The sequence below is a fragment of the Pseudopodoces humilis genome, chromosome 19 (genome assembly GCF_049639895.1).
Source record: "Pseudopodoces humilis isolate 2021_Gansu_Grassland_sample_001 chromosome 19, ASM4963989v1, whole genome shotgun sequence".
Lineage (NCBI taxonomy): Eukaryota > Metazoa > Chordata > Aves > Passeriformes > Paridae > Pseudopodoces > Pseudopodoces humilis.
This window is the reverse complement of record NC_142218.1, coordinates 12,590,877-12,610,341: the sequence shown is the minus strand read 5'-3', so window position 1 is coordinate 12,610,341 and position 19,465 is coordinate 12,590,877. Positions and strand designations below refer to the sequence as shown.

The 19,465-nt window shown below is 48.6% G+C and overlaps 1 protein-coding gene across 1 annotated transcript; it reads left to right on the top strand.

Annotated features, from left to right (window-relative positions):
- The first annotated feature begins 4,996 nt into the window (after window positions 1-4,996).
- On the top strand, window positions 4,997-13,133 carry TFAP2C (transcription factor AP-2 gamma). The gene is made up of 7 exons (XM_005524853.2): window positions 4,997-5,176; window positions 6,390-6,866; window positions 7,062-7,113; window positions 8,515-8,737; window positions 9,378-9,496; window positions 10,783-10,924; window positions 12,551-13,133. Exons 1-7 carry the CDS (start codon window positions 5,129-5,131, stop codon window positions 12,834-12,836), a joined length of 1,347 nt encoding a protein of 448 aa, XP_005524910.2. The 5' UTR covers window positions 4,997-5,128; the 3' UTR covers window positions 12,837-13,133.
- Window positions 13,134-19,465: the final 6,332 nt, after the last annotated feature.

Sequence of the window (19,465 nt, the reverse complement as noted above, 5' to 3'; positions counted from 1 at the left end):
TCAAATGAGGGATGGAAAAGACCCTTTGTACCTTGTGCCCATCTCTGTCCATGGAGAAACCTTCCCCAAACATCAGCATTGTGCCCCGACTGTTGTTTCCATGAAACATCATCACCAACCTTTATTTTTTATAATATGAATTATATCTATCAAGCCAAGAGCCTGTTTATCTTTTTACTTACAGGAAATAGCCTGTGTAAATATATGAATCCTGATTTCACTTCTAGCATTGTAGTGTTTTGAGTCCTTGGGGGCTTTGATCTTTTATTTTGAGCCTGTTCCCTGCAAGAGGGAGCTGGATTTGATTACACACAGTCCAGCAGTGTCAGCCTTTGGAGCAACACCTGCTCCTGATGCACAGAAAAAGGAGGGAATTTAAAAAATCAGAGCATCTCTCCAGAACAGAACGATCATTCCACTGCAGGCAGAATGCCAGAGCCCTGAGGAGGCACCTCAGGGTCACTGAGCAGAGATGGGGATCAGGGACCACAGCTCCCACTCCTCTCCTGCTTCCACCAGATCAGAATCCAGCTCTGGCCACTGCTGGGATAATTATCCTTGTTTTATGAATGAGCAGAGCAAGCTGCTGTCACGATTGTGGTCATCCCCTGCCTCAAGGACAGGGACAGGCTGGGAATGTGGATGTTCCCGTGCCCTGTCCCATGCTGTGGCTGCAGGCAGGCTCGTGTGAACTCTCTCTCTCCCAGGTATCCATCTCCTGCCACAAACCATCCAGCCTGACAGAACTCCTCGTGTACAAAAGCCAGAGAAACTCCTCTGCAGGAGCCCCAGGCAGCTGCACATCACTGCTGAACCTCTGCCACATGCCATGGAGCATCTAACCCTGGGCCCAAAAGTGCCTGATGCCAAAACCTGTCACTTCTGCCCAGGAACTGCTAAACATCCTCTGTGCTGCAGGCTCACAGCACGCCACGGCCAGGGGACTCTGCTCCTCCAGCTCCAGAGTGAAGGAGCAGGAGGAAAACGCAGCTGGGATCGTGTTTATTAAGCAAATGAATAGGTTGGGGGAAATGAAGAAAGTGTAGGCTCTTTCTTCTGGCTGCCTGCAGAGGTGAGGGCTGGAAGCTGAGGCAGGGACTGTCCTGTCAGTGCAGCCCCCCTCCACTCCCCGTCACCTTCACTTTTGTGGGACCAGCACACCGAGCCCTGATGGCCGCTGACTGCACCTCCAATACCAGCGCAGAATCAGAGTCACCGAATGGTTTGGGCTGGGAGGGACCTTAAAGATTATCCAGTTCCACCCCCCTGCCCTGGGCAGGGACAGCTCCCGCTAGCCCGGGTTGCTCCGAGCCCCGTCCAGCCTGGCCTGGGGCACACGTTAACAACGGGACAGGTGCCCGGAGCCCCCGGCGCTGCCAGCCCCGGGCTGCGGGAGCCTCGGGGGAGCCTGCGGCAGCCCGGGGAGCTGCGGCTGAGCCAGCGGCTCCCGAGCGGCCGCTGCCCTGCCGGGGGGGCACAACGGAGGGCGAGGAAAGGCTCTGTCAGTCAGAGATTTCAGGGATGCTCCAGGTGCCGGCAGCCGCGGGGAAACACGCACAGATCCGCACCGCCCCCCGCATCCCCCGGGGCGCCGTAACGGGAGGAGAAACGGCGGAACAGCGGGGGAAAACAAACTTTAAACGGGCTGGCTGTGCGGCGGCCTCGGGGACCCGGCCGGCAGCGGGAGCGGCCGGGCAGGGATGCGGCTCGGTGCCTCCCCGGAGCGGGGGCGGCCGCGTTTGGGGAGAGGGAGGACAGGGGGAAGGGGAGGACAAGGGGAGGGGGATGCTCCGCGCCCCTCCGCGCCCCCCGTGGCTGTGCTGCGGAGCATCGCCCGGCACGAACGGAGCGCCGCGCTGCTCCCGGAGCCCCACCGGAGCCGCCCCGGCCCCGCGGCTCTGCCCCCGGCTCTGGGCTGAGTGAGGGGGTCCTGCCCCTCCTGCGGGACGGGATGGGGGGCACAGCCCGCTTTCCGCCCCTCCCCGCGGCCGAGCGAGTTCCGCCGATCTCCGGGGGCCGCGGGGCAGCAGCTGCCTCTGCCGAGCTCTGCGGGAGCCGAGGCGACAATCCGGACAGGTTGCTGCAGCCTCATTAACAATACAGATATGTGTGTGTTTAAATAATTTTTAGAGGAAGAAGGATGTAACTAATTAGCATCCCCACGCTCTCTTTTAATTGCTGCCAAATAGGAAAACTACTGCCTGCGACAGAGGCGCAGCAGTGGGCTCTGGCTCCCCTCCCGAAGCGTGTTCACGCCTGGGGGTGCTTCGGGCTCCCCACGGGAAACTGCAGCCTCGTCAAAAAGGGAACAGCCCCCACAAAGCAAGGCACCTCTTCTGCGTGGAATCGGGGGATATCCCCGAAGTAAGAGCACCGATTTTTAAACATTTATTTGTTAATATTTTTTAAATAAGTAAATAAAAGCCGCCACCTGTCAGGAGGCAGCTCCGTGCCCGGATGCTGATCGGACGCTGCACAGCTCTGCCCCGCGTCTCGAAGGCGTGTCCGGGGTGCTTGGGTGTCCCTGCGCATTCCCCGTGCCCCGGGGTGTCCCGGAGGGAGCGATTCCCCGTCCTGAGCCCCCGGGGACCCCCGGCCGCCGCTTCTCCCGCTGACAGCAGAGCTCGGAGGCTGCGGAAAGGGAGCGGCTCAGAAAGCGTTCTCCCCTCCCTGAACCCTCAGAGAGGACCGGAGCAGCGGAGCTGCCCGTGTGCCCGGCCACAGCAAAGCATCCCTCGGCAGCAGCAGCAGCCGGAGCAGGGCCCGCATCCATCACCTCTCGGGAAGGGCAGCCGGTGGAGGGGACGGGCAGTGCCCGCCCCTGCCCTGCCTTCCCTTCTCTCCCTGCCTTCCCTTCCCTTCTCTCCCTGCCTTCCCTTCCCTTCTCTCCCTGCCTTCCCTCCGCTCCTCTTCCCCCGCCTTGCGCTCCCCGCGGATCCCGGACCCTGCGCCGGTCCCCGGCAGCGGCTGCGAGCGCAGAGCGAGGAGCAAGTGGATGTACGGAAAAGTTTGTCCCCAACTTTGTCGCGTTCAGCCTCGTCTCTGCTCTCCTGGCTTGCTGTTTAGGAAGCCAAGTGCTTATTTCGGTCGCCTTGTTTAGGTAATTCCTTATACACCCCTCATCCTCTTCCACGCTTATATTTATAAATGTAATTCCCAGATACACAATAAATAATAAAAACGCGAATTCATCTTCGTGATTTTGGCCACCAAAACGAAGGTGTCCACACACTGACAATCCCAAGGAATGATAAAATCGTGTTCGTTTCTCAGTGTGACATTTCTGAGCAGAAACAAAATCTGGCTTCTGAGGTTGTAATAAAAATAACCAACGTTGTTACAATTCTCCTTTGGAAGGAAGAAGAGCTGATCCCAAACCCGGGAGGCTCGACGATTCCCTTCCTCGTTTCTTTCTAAATCCATCTTGTCCCTTTAATACAAATGAACTTTAAGCTCCCCCTGTATTTTATTATTTAGATTCCTAGTCTTAATGACGCCAGGAGCAGCGCAAGCACACTCGCTAATAATCGTCGCGAACTGCATTTCAAAGAAACATCCCTGGAAGAAAAACACCGTCGTTAAAAAAAAAAAAAAAAAAAAAAAAAGAGGAATAAATAGAGACTCCACCAAAAATGATAATGTGGAGTCTCTGATGATGATGGGCTTAATGCAAGTGCTGCAAATCAGCACCTGCCTGGTAGATAAGGCAGATAACACCTCCAACAGTTACTTCCAGCACCCCCATCCTCCTCGGGTTTATTTTTAGATCATTCATTTAGTCTGATGGAGGGGTTTATAATGTTTGGAATTTTTAATTTTAATTAATGTTCTTGTTAATTTTCTTCCCCGATCTTTGGGGGGGGGGGGCGCGGAAAGTGAGTGAAGTGTGGACTGGTTTAATCTGGAGACGTGGGTCTATCTCGGGCCTTTAATAGCAGCTCTCAGGCGGATCGTCCCCGGGCACTGATAGCCGAGATCTCGGCAGCCAGCACTGTCCAGGGTCAGCTTTTGTCTCTGCCACAATAAACAAACACTTGCTCCTCTCATGTAAATGAGCAGCGATCCGGATGCACCTTAAAACACTGGGAGAAGTCGTTGCTTTTGAAAACGATGTTCATTTTGTCTGACACACATAACTGCATAGATCAAATGCCTGCGAGAAAGGTGGCAATTTGGCAGGGAAGTATTTTCTAAGCTTAGATGAAAGTGTGCTCACTGCGTCCGAAAATGCCTGTCTCACCTCCCACCTGCTTCCCCAGCCCCGAGTTTGCGGCAAAAAGATTCGACAGGGGGGATTTTCGTAAAAAAAAAATAATAAAAAAAATGTAAAAAATGAAAATAAAAAGAAACCGATGCGAGGAACCAGTGGCACAATTCACGGAGCCCCGATCGGGGACGCTGAATCAGGGCTGCTTTACCTACCGGGGGTTCGACACCACTGCAATAATCTTGTCGGATCATTAAGTAAATTATACCTTAAACATTGCTAGCTTACAAGTTGTAATCAGTAATTCAAACTCTTGACAATTATGCAAATGAAACCCCGGCTGTGCTCGGACTTTCTCGCTTTCCCTACGGGGACTTTTCCCGAGTTTATTTCGCCCCAAAACCTCGGTGGGTGCTCGGGGGGCGCAGCGCGGGGTTCAGCCGAGCCCTGGGGGAGCGGGGAGCCCCCGGCACGGCTCCCGCAGCCCCGGAGCGAGCGCAGGAGCCGGGCTGCAGCGGGGGGATGCTCAGGCGTGACCCCAACCCGCGGGGCAGCAGAGACCCCCGCACCCCGAGGGGGCGGCGGAGGCTCCGCGCTGCCCGCCCGCCCTCCGCGGCCGCGGAAGGAGTGGCTTGGGGCTGCGCGCTCCCTCCTGAGTGGCTGGCGGCCGCGGCGCCCGAGCCATCCCTGGGGAGGAGTTAGGATAATCCTATTGCCATTAAGGGCGTCTGGGCAGGGAAAAAAAACCCGAGTGACCATCGGCGCGGAGGGTTAGTCCGTCAGCTGCCTTCATGCCTGCCAACTGAGCTCCGTCCGGGGGGCCGCCGCTCTTCCCCAGCGCCGACGTGGATTTAGCGCCCGTGGCGGGGGCCGAGCTGTTCCGATCGCGGCACCGAGCACCTGGTCCGGACGCTGGACGCCATGTTGTGGAAACTAGCAGATAATGTCAAGTACGAAGAGGACTGCGAGGTGAGAGGCTGCGGGGAGGGGTCGCCGCTGGGGCTCGGGGGTCCCGCGTGGGGCAGCGCGGGGCTCCGCTGCCCCCGGGCCGCGCTCGCTGCCAGCCCAGCCCAGCCCAGCCCAGCCCCGCCGGGAGCGCCGCTGTCCCTGCCCGAAGACCCCGCTTTGAATTTTTTTTTCCCTTTTCTTTTTCACTTTGGAGGTGCGAATTTTTATTTTCATATTTTTCTATTTTTCTATATATATTTTTTTCTTTACCGAGTCTTTTTGAACTCTCGAATTACATGGGCCCCAGCTGGGAGAACCGAGCTTACATCCCGCATGGAGCAGCGCCGTGCGGGACCGGGGGTCCCCGGAGCCGCGGGGCTGTCGGAGCGCAGCGCACCGGGCGGGATGCGGAGGGGCCGGCAGGTACCAGCCGGGCAGGGCGAACCCTTCCTTCCCACGTTTTTCCTCCCTGGGAAGTGCTCCGCAGCGAAGTGCTGCCGGGTTTTGATCTCTCCGAAGTCGCCTGTGTCCCCCCGTGTCCCCCCGGCTGCGCTGGTCCCGCCTGTTCGGCTCCTACAGATTAGCTGCAGTCCCCGCTTCACGCTCCATTGGGACCCCATTCACCTCTTATTAACTAGCCCTGTTATTTTAATGACCGTGAAGCCAGAAGCTGCTAAATCCCTGGATCAGCTCGATGTAGACATTTCAGCTTTGAGCGCTGCGATTGGAAATCGGGGCAGAAGCGGCGCTGGCACGGCTGGAGGCGGCGGCCGGGCCCTCCCCGTCGGGCAGAGCCGGGAGCCCCGGCCCGGGAGCCCCTCGGGGTGGGGAGGATGAGAGTGCCGGGGGTCCCCCATCGCTCCGCAGCCCCCCCGGCCCCGCCGTCTCCTTCCCAGCCGAGGCAGCGCGGCGGAAACGCGGCTGCGTCTCTGATTTGAATTTTTCTGATTTTAATGATTCTACTGCTGATTTGCCCAAGCGGGAGAAGGGGTTGGTCTGGGGTAGTTGCGATGTGGAAAGCAGCGAGAACTGGTTTGTAACCTCTTCCCGGGAGCGGGGCCGATTTCTTCCGCAAAGTGCCTTAAAAACACCCAACTCCTCGGGCAGGAGCGGGGCGGCTCTCGCTCCCCTCTCCCCTTCCCGGGTGCCACCAAGTGCCACCACCCGCGGCCGCCGCGTCCCCCGACCCCTCTGACGTCCTCCCCGTTGTTCCCCACCCCTGTGTGCTTTCCAGGACCGGCACGATGGGAGCAGCAACGGGAACCCGCGGCTGCCGCACCTCTCCGCCGTCAGCCAGCACCTGTACAGCCCGGCCCCGCCGCTCTCGCACTCGGGAGCCTCCGACTTCCAGCCCCCCTACTTCCCCCCCCCGTACCAGCCGCTGCCTTACTCCCAGTCCAGCGACCCCTACTCGCACCTCGGGGACCCCTTCTCCATCAATCCCCTGCACCAGCCGCCGCCGCCGCCGCCCAGCCAGCAGCAGAGCGCTTGGCCGAACCGGCAGAGCCAGGAGCCGGCGGGGCTGGCCCCGCACGGCCGCCCCGGGCTGGTGCCGCACCTCTCGGCGCTGGAGAGCGGCTCTGCCGGCAGCCGCCGGGAGACTTTCCGGCGCCCCGAGCTGCTGCTGCCCCACGGGCACGGGCTGGACGCCTCGGCGCTGGCCGATAACCTGGGCCTGCACGACATGGCCCACCAGATGGAGGAGGTGCAGGTAAGGAGCGCCCGGACCCCTCCTCAGAGACCCCGTCCCCTTCTGCACATCCCATGCCCGTCCGTGCGGATAAACGCTCCTCTTCTCCCCTTCGCCCTTCAGGATGAGGGTGCGCGGGGAGGGGGTGGATTTCCCCGGCTTTTTCCTCTCTCAGCTCCTCCAGGTGCGAAACTTTCTCCCCCTTTCTCTTTCCAGAATGTGGAAGATCAACACTTACTAATGCATGACCAGACAGTCATTAGAAAAGGTCAGTAAGGTGGCACCGCAGTTTTACTTTCCCTTGTCAATAGTTAAAAGTTTCGTGACGCACCGGTGGAGTGACGCCCTATTATTTTTATAAAGACCGATCCTTTGGGATCGGGAGGGTGGAGGAGTTTTTATTCCACTCTCTGCCGCTGGAATTTTCTAATGATGTCCGAGGGAAGGTGGCGGCGGGGACAAAGTGCCCTGGGAACACGACTGTCCCCCCTCGTGTGCTCTTGTGTTACGGCTCTAATCGAAACCAGGACCTTGAACCGATTTTAATCTTTCCTGAAATACGTGTGTGTAAAGTGACACAGGGATTTTCTTTTGTTTGTTTGGGTTTTTTTGTTGCTGATAGCACTCGAAGACTTTTTTTTCCCCTTTTTTTTTCAACTTCTTTACAAGACTTGAGAAAAGACTGAGTTTGCTGGCAGAAGACTGTTTGGCTTTATCTTAATCGAAATTGGTTTGTAGCTGAGGTTTTGAGGAAGGAGGAAGACGTATTGACTCAATTTACAGTAATTTAGGGTTTTTTCCTTGCTTTTGTTTTTAAACAAATTTGTGCTTTAAAAAAAAAAAAATCAGAAGTTTCCTCTGAAGACTTCAAACAAATACCTAACTGAGGAAAAGCAGAAGTGTGTGTCAGAGCGCTGATTGCTGCCTTTAGCTCATGGGAGAATAATTTCGCTGTCAGATGCACCACTGACAAATCTTCCCCCTCCGGGAGTGGGGCCGACCTCAGCTCTTTAACCCTTTCACCAGCAGCACTGGGTGAACTGGGCGGATTGGCGAGGGGATGGAAGAGCTGCATCTGTGCTTTGCTCCTTCCTTTGTTGTCCCTCCTCACCTAAAGGCTGAAGCTCTTAACGAGGAGCAGCTCCTTACTTTCGGTTCTCCCCTGCCTCCCTCTCTGCTGTGCTGCTGTCTGCTAGGAATTTGTTTGGATTAAATTCCAAAGGCGCTTTTTTAAACCTGCGTGTGCGAGGTGGAAGATGAAGCCCAGCAGGAGCTGGGAGGTTTCTCCTCGCCCTGGCTTGGGAAGAGTTTTGGCAGTAGCTGGAGGATGCTAATTTGGAGTCTGTTGTAGCACCGAGTTTTTGTGAGCACGGCTTTGCTACCTCTGCCCCAGAGGTGTGGGCTTTGTGTGCCTTGAAAAGCGTTCTTGGTAGCGTTCTGCAGCTCTTTGCAACCCAGTGGCAAAATCCAGCTGGAATTTGTTTTGGGGAGTAGTTTTGGGGCCCTTTGGGTGCCTGTGCTGCAGATGGATGCTGGGGATGGGGCACGAGCACTTAACACCAAACAAAAGCCTCTCTCCCGAGTTGTTTTATAGAAAGCAAGTAGCAAGTGAGTTTTCTATGTATTTTTCCCGTGTATAAAATACCTGCTTTCCCTCCTCCGCCCGCAGGTCCCATCTCCCTAACGAAAAACAGCGCTCTGAGCCTGCCCTGCCAAAAGGATGGATTAATTGGGGTGGTGATCAACCCCAACGAAGTGTTTTGCTCCGTGCCAGGGAGGCTCTCCCTGCTCAGCTCCACGTCCAAGTACAAAGTGACAGTGGCAGAGGTGCAGAGGCGGCTCTCGCCCCCGGAGTGTCTCAATGCCTCCCTGCTAGGAGGAGTCCTGCGAAGGTAGGATGGATGATTCCCTCCCTCCCCTCCGTATTTCCCTGGTGTTTGTGTTTCCCTGGCTTTGCTGTGTGTCAGCAGCCACATCGGCACAAGCACAGAGCCTTTCAGCCGGTTCCTGAATTTTCAGAAGCCCAACGACGCTGAATCCTAATAGGCTTTGGAAATAAAACTTCTTTGCACTTCTGCTGCCTCTGGAGAAGTGCTATTAACAGCTCTGACAGCAATTCTCATTCTCTGTTTAGAGCTGGGGTTTTTGTCTCAAAACCAGCACGTGGAGCTGTCTCTGATTCCCAAGCCCCTGTGGAATTATTTTTTTATTAAATCTCACGCTCCTGATTAATCATTACAAGGACATTTGCTACATCCCTTTTTTGCATACGCTTCATTTGGCTCCTGATCATTCTACAGCTGTTGGTTTCAGTGGTGCAGTTTGAAATATTTTGATTTTGACCTGCTGTGTTTCATCCTGGCTGATTTGAAGTAGAGCATTTAAAAAGTAGGTCACTTGAAAAGAGCCTGTTTTTTATCTTCTCCCCACCCCAGTAGAACCCTATTGAATGTCAGTAACTGGAATTTCTCATCTTAAAAAGAAGTGTTCCCTGAAGATAAATAAGGCCATTTTTTTCCTCTTTAATTGCAGAGCCAAATCTAAAAATGGTGGCAGATCATTAAGGGAAAAACTGGATAAAATTGGCTTGAATCTTCCTGCTGGCAGAAGGAAAGCTGCAAATGTGACACTATTGACATCTTTGGTGGAAGGTCAGTCCCGAGTGTGTCTTAAAAATAAACTTTCTCCCCTTGTGCACAGCTTTTATCCTCTAGGCAAAGCATGGAAAGGTTAGAAGGCCCCTGAAAGTAAAATGGGGTTTTTTTTGTCTGTTTTAAAGTGAGCACAGTGGGGACCTCACAGCACCTAAGGAAGGGCTGTGCTGCCTTTGAGGGGCTCTTCTGTCCCCTGTGAGCCACAAAGCCACTGCTCCTGTTTCTCCCCGGGGTTCTGGCAGGGATGCAGAATTGCTCCATGCCAGGAGGTGCCAAAGGCCCCTTTGTCCAGTCTGACTCCTTTGGGGTTTCACAAGGGATGGCAAAAAGGGGTGAAACTCCTCACATCAGTGCCTTTGGTTCCTTGTTGGGAAACTTTGGGACTCTGGGACAGCTGACTGCAGTCCTGCCCTACCTCAGCGGTGTCCTCAGGAGCTTTGCTAATAAACAAGCTTATAAAGTGAGATTTATAGCTTTTGACTTCCTGCAAGGAAACTGGAGCCCCTTTAATCTGTGCCATGCTCTGTGGACCCTCTGTCAGTGCAGCTGACCTGCAGGGTGTGTATATATGGACGTGTGTGGTTTATATTTGGTGTTCCTGTTTCAAGCAGCTCCTGCCAGTGGCACAGTTTAATAGGAATAGAAGCAGCAACTGAAATGAAAAGAGTGAAAAATGACCTAACAATACCTTCCTGCTGTTTATAATGCAGCAACTTGCATTTAAAAGCTTTCCTTGGGAAGTTTTGGAGAGCTGATGTGTGTTCACGTGCACACAGGCACACTGCACTGGTCACACCAATCTCTTATTTTAAGTTTGATCAAATTGTTTTAATGAATTAAAAAAAAAAGCAACCTGGTTATACACCTTGCAGTTTGGTTTTCTGTCTGAAAATTCCTGTGCAAGAATCTTTCAAAAGCATACTAGACTGAAAACTTTTATTATAATGTGGGATTTAGTTGGCAGATATTTTAAATATCAGTGGACAACTTGATCATGTCTGGATCATGTTCTTTGCTGTGCAGTTATTCTGGATAGAGACAGGAATTTTTCTTTCTAGTATAAAAGCAAGAGAATTCTTTTGTTGTAGCAGTCAACCCCATAAATCTCTTTTTTTTTCTTGATACAAACTTATAAAGAAGCACTGATCCATCAATTAAAAAATGGTAATGAGTAGGTGTCCCTTCCCAAAACAGGAATACAACATTTTTTCCGTAATATCCCTGATTTCCTGACAATAAATGATGTTGTACAATTTAACAAGCCCTCCCTTTCACCCACCCAGGTGAAGCTGTGCATCTTGCTCGTGACTTTGGCTACGTGTGTGAGACAGAGTTTCCTTCCAAAGCAGTGGCTGAATATTTAACCAGACCACACATGGGCCGCAACGAAATGGCAAACAGGAAGAACATGCTCCTCGCTGCAAAGTGAGTTTTCAGCTTGGATTTTATTTCTTCTCTGCTTTTTGAATGTGTTTTTGTCTGACTGTGACTGTCTGTGACTGGGGGATAGCTTGGTAGATTTTTGTGTGTAATTTTAATTAGGAAGATGAGGCAATTCTTTTTATTTGGTTTTGGTTTGAATTCAGCTATGGCAGCAGTTTTATTTCAGTCTGAAGCAATAAGAAGGGTAACAATCCTGTAGGTAACTAAAGCAGTTTGGACTGGTTCTGTTCAACTGCAGGAAAAACATGAGGAAAAGTCCTACACCAGGAGAGCCCTAAGGAAAAGGTGTCCCCAGGAGTGGCTGGGAATGTGAGCAGTGTCAGGGCTCTGGACGAGGGCAGCTCAGCCCCTGTGTCCTCCCAGCTTTCCCCTGGGACTCAGCGAGCCGGTTGCTGCTGGAGAGTCCCTTTTTCCCTATTATGGCTGAAGATTTTTATAGTTCACTGGAAGCACCCTTTGGTAGGTGTGGAAAGTCCCTGTGCTTGAACAAATCCCTGTTAGAAACCTCGGGGAAGGAAGGAGCTTTGTTCTGGCAGCTCTGCAGACACCTTGTACCTGTGAATAAACCCCATCCTGAGCAGGTCCCTGGGAGGAAATACCTGGGTTCAGTTAGGCTTATCTAAAACTGGTGTTTGGAGAGCTCAACTTTCCCCTTTCCCCTGCTGAGTTCCCCTGCCAGTCTCAGGTTTAACAGAGCTTCACATCATGATTCGTTCTGCTCTGAGATGTTTTCTGGTTTGGGGCTTTTGACAGCACCCTCCCTCTGCAGAGGGGCTGAGAAAAACCTGCTAAACTGCTGAGAAAGTTGCTCTGACTTTGTGCTCACCTCAGGCATCCAAAACACGCTCCTGGTGCTGAATCCATCCAGCCTTCCTTTAAAAGAGATCTTCTTTTACAAGAATACATCTCTTAAAAATTCAGAAATCTAGTCTCCCTTGCCTATAGTTTAAACATTATGCTAATTTTTCCTGAGCACTCCTCCTGCCCTGAGTATTTTCATTATTGGCATTGTTACTGGCACTAATAAAAATCCTCTGGAAGACGTTTGTGATTGAGAAATTCTGATAAAGTGATGATTCTGTTAAGATTGCTCAGCTCCTGTGAAATCCCTTCAAGGGCACAGATTTCCAAGCAGCAAACAACATATGCTGGAGCATTATTAAGCGCTCATGTTTTGCCAGGCATATGTCTTAGTGTTTGCAGGATCAGGGCCTCGGCCTCCCTACATATACGTGGAATATACACAACTAAATTAAATCCCCTCTTCAGCTGCCCCAGCCTTTCTGCAGCTGGGAAAGTTCTCAGAGAAACCAGCACCGAATTCCCACCCCAAATCTGGAGCAAATGATGCAGAGCCAGGCAGGCACCAGATTATTTTGCAGAGTGTTTTTGTGATGGGGATGCAACAGAAGATTCGTCAGGAAGTCTAGAAATCTAATCTCCCTTGCCTATAGTTTAAACACGAGGCTGATTTATTGTTTTTTTTTTTTAATTTTAGACACCGAATTTCTCATAGTTCCCGAACAAATGCCAGATATTTGACACAGATTTCTCTGTTATTTCAGTTTATCTGCGTGGTGTAAAGTGTGAGCCCTTTGTGTGTTGCAGGCAGATCTGTAAGGAATTCACAGACCTCCTCACTCAGGACAGAACTCCTCTTGGAAACACAAGACCCAGCCCCATCTTGGACCCTGGCATCCAGGGCTGTTTGACTCATTTTAGCCTGATCACACATGGCTTTGGGAGCGCTGCCATCTGTGCTGCCATGACATCCGTCCAGAACTACCTAAATGAAGCGTTAAAAATTGCAGACAAATCCTACATGAACGCTGGAGACCAGAGCCCCGCAGAGACCAACAAAACCATTGACAAAATGGACAAGCACAGGAAGTGAAAGGAAAACCAGACTTTATCCTTCCTCCTACACACAGACTCAGATCTTCTTGCCAGGGGGAACATAGAGATTTGGGAGGTTTATTTTTCTTTTTTTTTTTTTTTTTTTTTAAAGAAAAGAGGGGAAAAATGGGAGTTAAAAAAAAAATAATCCATGATCTTCACTCCTGCTGGATCTGTGAGACAAGTCTTGCTAAAAGCTGCAGTATCCCTGTTGTGTGGAAACAATTCCCTGAAGATAAGTACCTGGGAAAAGTGTATTGAATCCTTTGCTGTAAAAGTGGTGCTATAAAGGGGGGGGGGGTTTTGATGGAATTATACAGAGAAATTTATTTAGATTCCTTTTTTCCACATCTCAGTATCTCGTGGCTGAACAGCTTCATGTGTAGTTTTCCAGAGACAAATTTTAGACAGAAGCCTGTTTTGCTCTCTGATACAATTTCAGGGTTCATTCTCTCAAAATGCAACAGTAACAATAAAGCAGTATTAAACAATGGTGTAGAGATTTATGTACATTAAAATTTTTTTATAAACACCTGAAAACAGTAAGATTATTCTGTGGGGTTTTTTTTGTTTAGTTTTTTTTGTTTAGTTTTTTTTTATTTGTGTTTTTTTTCCTTTATTTTCAGATTAACATAGAAGAGTACTAAAATCCTACTAGATTTAAGATGGCATTTGACATGCTTATTTTTTACAGAAATATTCAGGCTTTTAAAAGCTGCAGCAATGTTGGCTGCAGTTTATATTATCTTGGTATTTTTTTAACAAGGACTAGTTCAAAATGAAAATACTTTTAGAAAATTCACTTTCTGTGTCTAAGGATATCGCAGCTTTATTCACATATTTATATTGTCTTGTTTTTAAATTTGGGGGGGAAACTTGAAAGAATAGGCACATAACTTTTTTTTTTAACTTTTTTTTTTGTTTTGCCTATAAAGGCCAAAAAAATACTTCCAGGGAGGCTTTATGTGTATTAAGGGAAAGCAGTGTGTTGAATGTAAATATTTATTTATGTGTAATTTAATCGGATTTGTAAATAATGGTGAACTTTTTAATACTTTTTTTTATAAATGGGTTTCAAATTTTAATTTTGGTAAGTATTTCAAAGGTAATGGGTAAGCTAAACATATCTTTAGGTTTATGCACAGGTATGTTATACAGGGTATTTAAGACTTTTTTTTTTTTTTTTTAAATCTCAATTCTTGCCACTGAAGAATAGATTTAATCTGAGGTGTTTGTTCACAAAGCAATAATTTTGTGCATCATTCACCTGGTAACTGAGCAGACATGCAAAAAAAAAAAAAAACAAAAACGAGTGTGTGAGTTAGTGTGTATGTGAATAATGGAGGTTATATGGAATAATTCACATATTTGTAAATGTTCCCACTATAATTCTGATGTATATGATAACCATATAATAAAAGTATTCTGGCTAGAAGCATGGAATGTTTTGTTAAGTGAGAGCAGCTCTGTTTTCTTTCTCTGCTCGGGGAGTGTGGGGCGAGTAGCACTAGAGGACATTATGTATTGAGTCATAATTGCAGCACTTTGTTCGGATTAACAGAACAGAAAGATGAAGCTGTTTGCCAGTAAAACTAATGGTTTCAATTAAACACGTTATGTATCTCCAAGAATCTTTTTCTTTTTTTCCCCTTCCTAAGATGTCATGATCTTGCCTTCTGCCTGCTTAAATAGGCAGCTCAAGCACAAACTCTGCGAGGCTGCCTCTCAATAAAAACCAATAAAATAAAAACCAATCCCACCAGCTCTGGCTCCTGAATCTGCCTGTGTTGCAATAATCTGTCTCCAAATATTCACAAAAACCTGGCTGTGGAATTTTAGAGGTCTCCCATTAATTTTACTGATTTGAGGAAGTTTTTACGTTTCGCAGAAAGTCCTCCGAGCGTTTTGTGCCACCAGGTGTGAGGCAGGAGCTGGAATTTTGGGTGTCTTAGATGGAAAATAACCAAACAAACTTTCCTGAAGAAAAATTTGGCCTTTTTTTATTTTTATTTTTTCCCCAGTGCTTTCTGAAAAAGGAACCCAAATCTGGGCTTTAGGGCATCCTTGGCCCTGCAAGACCTGATCAGTCCTTGAGGAAGGTGGCACTGGGCTGTCAAGTGACAATTCCATTCACATCCCCACAGTTTCTTCCAGAGATGCGTAAAAGAGGCAAAATTTCTGAGCATCTTGCTTATAAATCATTTTTATGTTCTCATTTTCCCTTTAAAGGATAAAGGAAACCCTCTGGAGGTGTGCAGGGAGAAGAAAGGAAAGGGAAGCACAAAGAAATGAGTGCCTGTCAGTGGTGAACTGGGAGAAAAAGCTGGTTTTGAGTTGCAATCCAGTCCCCTTCTCTCCTAAAGAGGTGTGAAATTCCAGCCTTTGCATTTGTTAGACTCATTGTAGCATTTCAGAAATGAGCATTTTGGACCATCTGTAGGCACAGGCACAGCCAGGACACATGATGACTAACAGAACTTCTAAAAAACACAAACAAGCTGCCCTTCTGAAGGGTATTTTTATGGATTTTATATATTTACACACAGAAATCCGCTGGGTACGGTGAGAGCTTGTTTAGAGAATGCAATGCTACAGTTCTGTTCCTTTTTTATCTCTTCCTGCTGCTGGGCTGCTTATCCAGCATATATAGGAAGATATTTGAGCTACCAGACAATGGAATCTTGTGTTGTTTTTTTTTTTTCCTTTTTTTTATTATTAATGCACAAAACCAGGCAGTGAAATAATTGCCCCTTGGGATAGGAAATAAGGATGTTTCCATTTATTCCTGCGTGCATTCAAGCAAAGCCAGTCAATTGTCTAATGTACTGACTCGGGTTCTATTCATGTGTGTGGAACATTAGAAATGTGGAGTTTCCATTACCTTAGAGCTTTTCTTTACTGTGTATTTGAGCTGGGATCTTCTTTTGAAGCTCAACCACCTTCTAAGCTGTGCCAGCACCCTGAAACAACAGCAATGTCTGCTGCTCCATCCCTGAAAAGTTCAACTCGTCTCACCCAAAGTTATTAATCATAAGGAATGTGTTAATTCTTGGGGAATCTGAAAAGCTGAGTGATCTGAGCACTCAAGAAGCCATTTGCTTCTTCTTGATCTTCAAAATTTCATGTTTTTTACTGTTTTCACACTGATTATTCCTGAGCTGGCTAAAAGGTAAAGAAGTTCTAATGTAAGGGAAATGGATGGTTCAAATCACCCTGTCCAATCTTTTCCCTTGCACATCTCCCATCAAAAGAAGAAATTTGGTCACAATGGGAAGGAAAAAGGTTTTAAACTATTGGGTTTTTAAAAGTAAAAATTATTAACGCGCTGCCCTCCTACAAAAATAACCATAAAAGAGTTGAGTTCATGTTACTCAGTAAAAAATCCACTTGTGGAAAAAGAAAATATTTGAAACATCTCTTGCTTGGTTGGCAGCAGCAGTTGGGCTCTTCCCAGGTGGATCCATGGCAGGCAGGGAGCTGATTCCTTCCCCGTCACTGAGAGAGGCCTAATTACCACACAGCATTAATTGCAAACCCCAGGGCTACTCAAGAGTCCACCTATGAAACTGTGACTTCATGGCATTGCTGCTTTCAGTTTAAAAAGAATTTTATTTTTCCTGGTGTTTGCAGCTTCAGAGAAATAATGACGCAAAGCTAGTCAAATATTAAATAAAAATAGAACTTTTGTCTTAAATTTAGTAACTGATTTCAGTTCACTTTATTTTTGACTCTGTTTTAATTTGCCCTCCACTTATTTCACTGTTGTTTATTGTTTCTGCCTGACTCTTGGCTGCAGCCCTGCTGCCTGTTCCTTCAGAATTTTGCAGTATGAGTAAACCCAGAAATGCGTCTTGAAATGTGTCTGCCTTGCTGTGGTAGCTGGCTGTGCTTTGTTGCAGCCCTTTTTCCTCTGTTTTGTCCTGCATGCAGTGTTTATGTAGATCCTTGCAGATATTTTGGCCTAACTGTGGTGTGGAGCCTCCCTCCTGACAGGGGTTTGGGCTTCCCTTGGGAATTTTGGTTTTATTAAGAGAAAAAGGGGTGCTGCTCACACTTTGTCCCCAAACTGTTACTTCACCAAGAGAACACCAGGTCAGGGACAAAGCTGCTTCCCTGCCACTCAAAGAACTCTCTGAATTCTGTGTTTATTGATAATGCAGGTTCTGTGTGGGGCATCTGGAGTTTTGTCAAACCCTTCAGGGATGGTGACCCGAGGAGCTGAGCCACAGGAGATGCACTGGGGATGCGTTCCCAAAGCCAGACACCGTGTCTTTGTGAAGTCTGGCTGTTCCCAAACCAGCTGTGGCTGTCAGGACATTTCTCTGGTGCCATTCCTGTGCCCCATGCCCCAAGATCCATGGAACTCCATGGGTGACCCTCTGCCCAAATCCCTCAGGGGCTCCCCATTGCTCAGGAGATCATCCTTAGATTCTGTTCTGTGTCGTTTGCTGCCTTCTCCCTCTTCTATTTTCACTTTCACAGGGTTATAGAAATAAGTTTATTCCCAGTTTCAGATGCCACTTTGCATTCATTGGATGTTCCTGTCTGTCTCACAGGGATGTTCCAGCTGGTTTCCATGTACCATTGTTGTGTAAGGGCTGCCCACAAATATTCCCTTTTTCCTCTCTTTTAGCTAAACAGCCCTTTTTAACTGGTTCTTGTGAAGGCCTTTCTCACTGCTATGCCAGGACACATTCCCTAAATATTCATATGGAATATTTCTTACCCGTAATTTAAAATTAAAAGCTTGTAGTAATACAGACACTTACTCTGTGCCACAAAACTCAAATACTTGTTTGTGAGTGCAGAAGAAATCCAGAGATTGACAACGAACCAAGTAACAGAAGAGATCTTTTAGGTGAGCATAGAGTTTATATTTTCAGCATAAAACCAAAGGGGAAGTGGCAGTTTCAACCAAGGGTTGAAAGACGATGTTCTTCAGCTGATTGCTGCAATAAAACAATTATTTGTGATTAACTGAAATAGTTCTTCAGTGACAGAAAGTGGTTGAAAATTCTGCCAGCTCCCTTGCTAAAGAGAGAGAAGGGAAAATATTTGATTTCAGCTCTCTGGCAGGATAATTCCTGTCTGGAAGCAGAAAACACTTCTACCAGGTCTTCATCCTGCTCTTCTCTCTTTGTACCACATCAACTCCATTGAGAAAGGAAAAAACAACCCCAAACTCCACGAATAACTGCAGATGTGGGGTCTGCTGGAGAACTGAGAGCACAAACCCGGCAGCTGGACTGTGAGCTGGAGCAGCTGGGATGGAGGCACACACATTCTGGGCTGTGCTGGAGAAACAGTAATTAACCTCCAGCAGAGGGGTAGGGCACCTACCTGGGACCAGTAATTTTCTCCAACTCTTGCAGCAAAATTTGAGCTGAGCTCATTTGTCAAGCTTTGGATCTTTAAATCCATAACCCTAATTAATTACGAATCTCTAATTACCCAAAAATAGTGCTCTGTATTTAGGGTTTAGGTGTGGTGAAATGCAGAGAAAACAGAGAGAAGCTGGAGGATGCTCAGGGCAGGAGATGCCAGGGAAATGTGTGTTTTCAGAGGTGCAGGGGAAGCCAAATGTCAAAGCGTCAGAGACCTCTAGGGCAGGTCCTAAAGTGCCAGAAGCCACTGCCCAGTGCTTGGACATGGATCCCTGTGCTCCTAAAACACCAGTGAGCACCAAACTTGTCAGCAGAGATTCCGATATTGGAGACCCAAATCCAAGTAACCCTTGGCAGTTAAACAAAATAAAAAAGTGCTCTTTTCTAAACCAGAAACCCCTGGGATGAAGCTCAGGTTCTTTACAACCTTAACAAGAAACTGAAAACATCAGGTGCAGGTGGGTTCTGGCCCTGCCTTCTTCAGAGGAAAAAACCCATTCACAGTTGAAGGTCTTACTAAGTTAAAAATGTATAGCTTTTAACTGGTCTGTAAGCAGATGTGACTCAGACAAAGGTGTAATGTGGACAGAGGCATCACTCGCAGCTAAAGTTTGGCCTTTCTGCAGAGGATGCTGTTTTCCAGCCCTCGCACACAAGTTCCTAGAAGCACAGGTCTGGGCATTTGGGAATCGCTCTGGGAGGTCACCTGAGGGGGATCTGCTGGATTTGGGGCCGATTTTGGGTTCAGCAGAGCAGCAGATGGAAGCTTCTTCCTGAGGATTTATCAGCACCATCCCTCAGCATAGGTAAGCTCTGATAACAGAGAGGAGCCGGGACACATCTGCATGTGTATGAGGTCGTTGTGAGGACGTTAAAGGAGAAAAACTATGCATGTTTCTGGGTGAGTGACAGGGTGAGCCTTCGGAGCCTCAAGCACCGTTCCAATAACGGGGAATCTTTGTGTTCCATGGCAAACAAACGCCTGTACTTAGTGGCTTTGTCTGAAGATAGAAGTTGATAAGATGCTTGTAAGGCTGCTGTGAGGTTCCTGTTATCTTTCCTGCAGAGAGCGTTTCCAGGGATTCACTCCAGAAAAACTGCTGGACTGGGGGATTCAGAGTGATTTTTGTTGACGTTTGAAGTAAAAATTAGTTTCTGGTGATTTTCTTATGGGATTGTGCTGTTAAAAAACATGAGAGTGGCTAAAATGAATCCTTTTTTTTTCGTATTTTCCGGCAAGGTA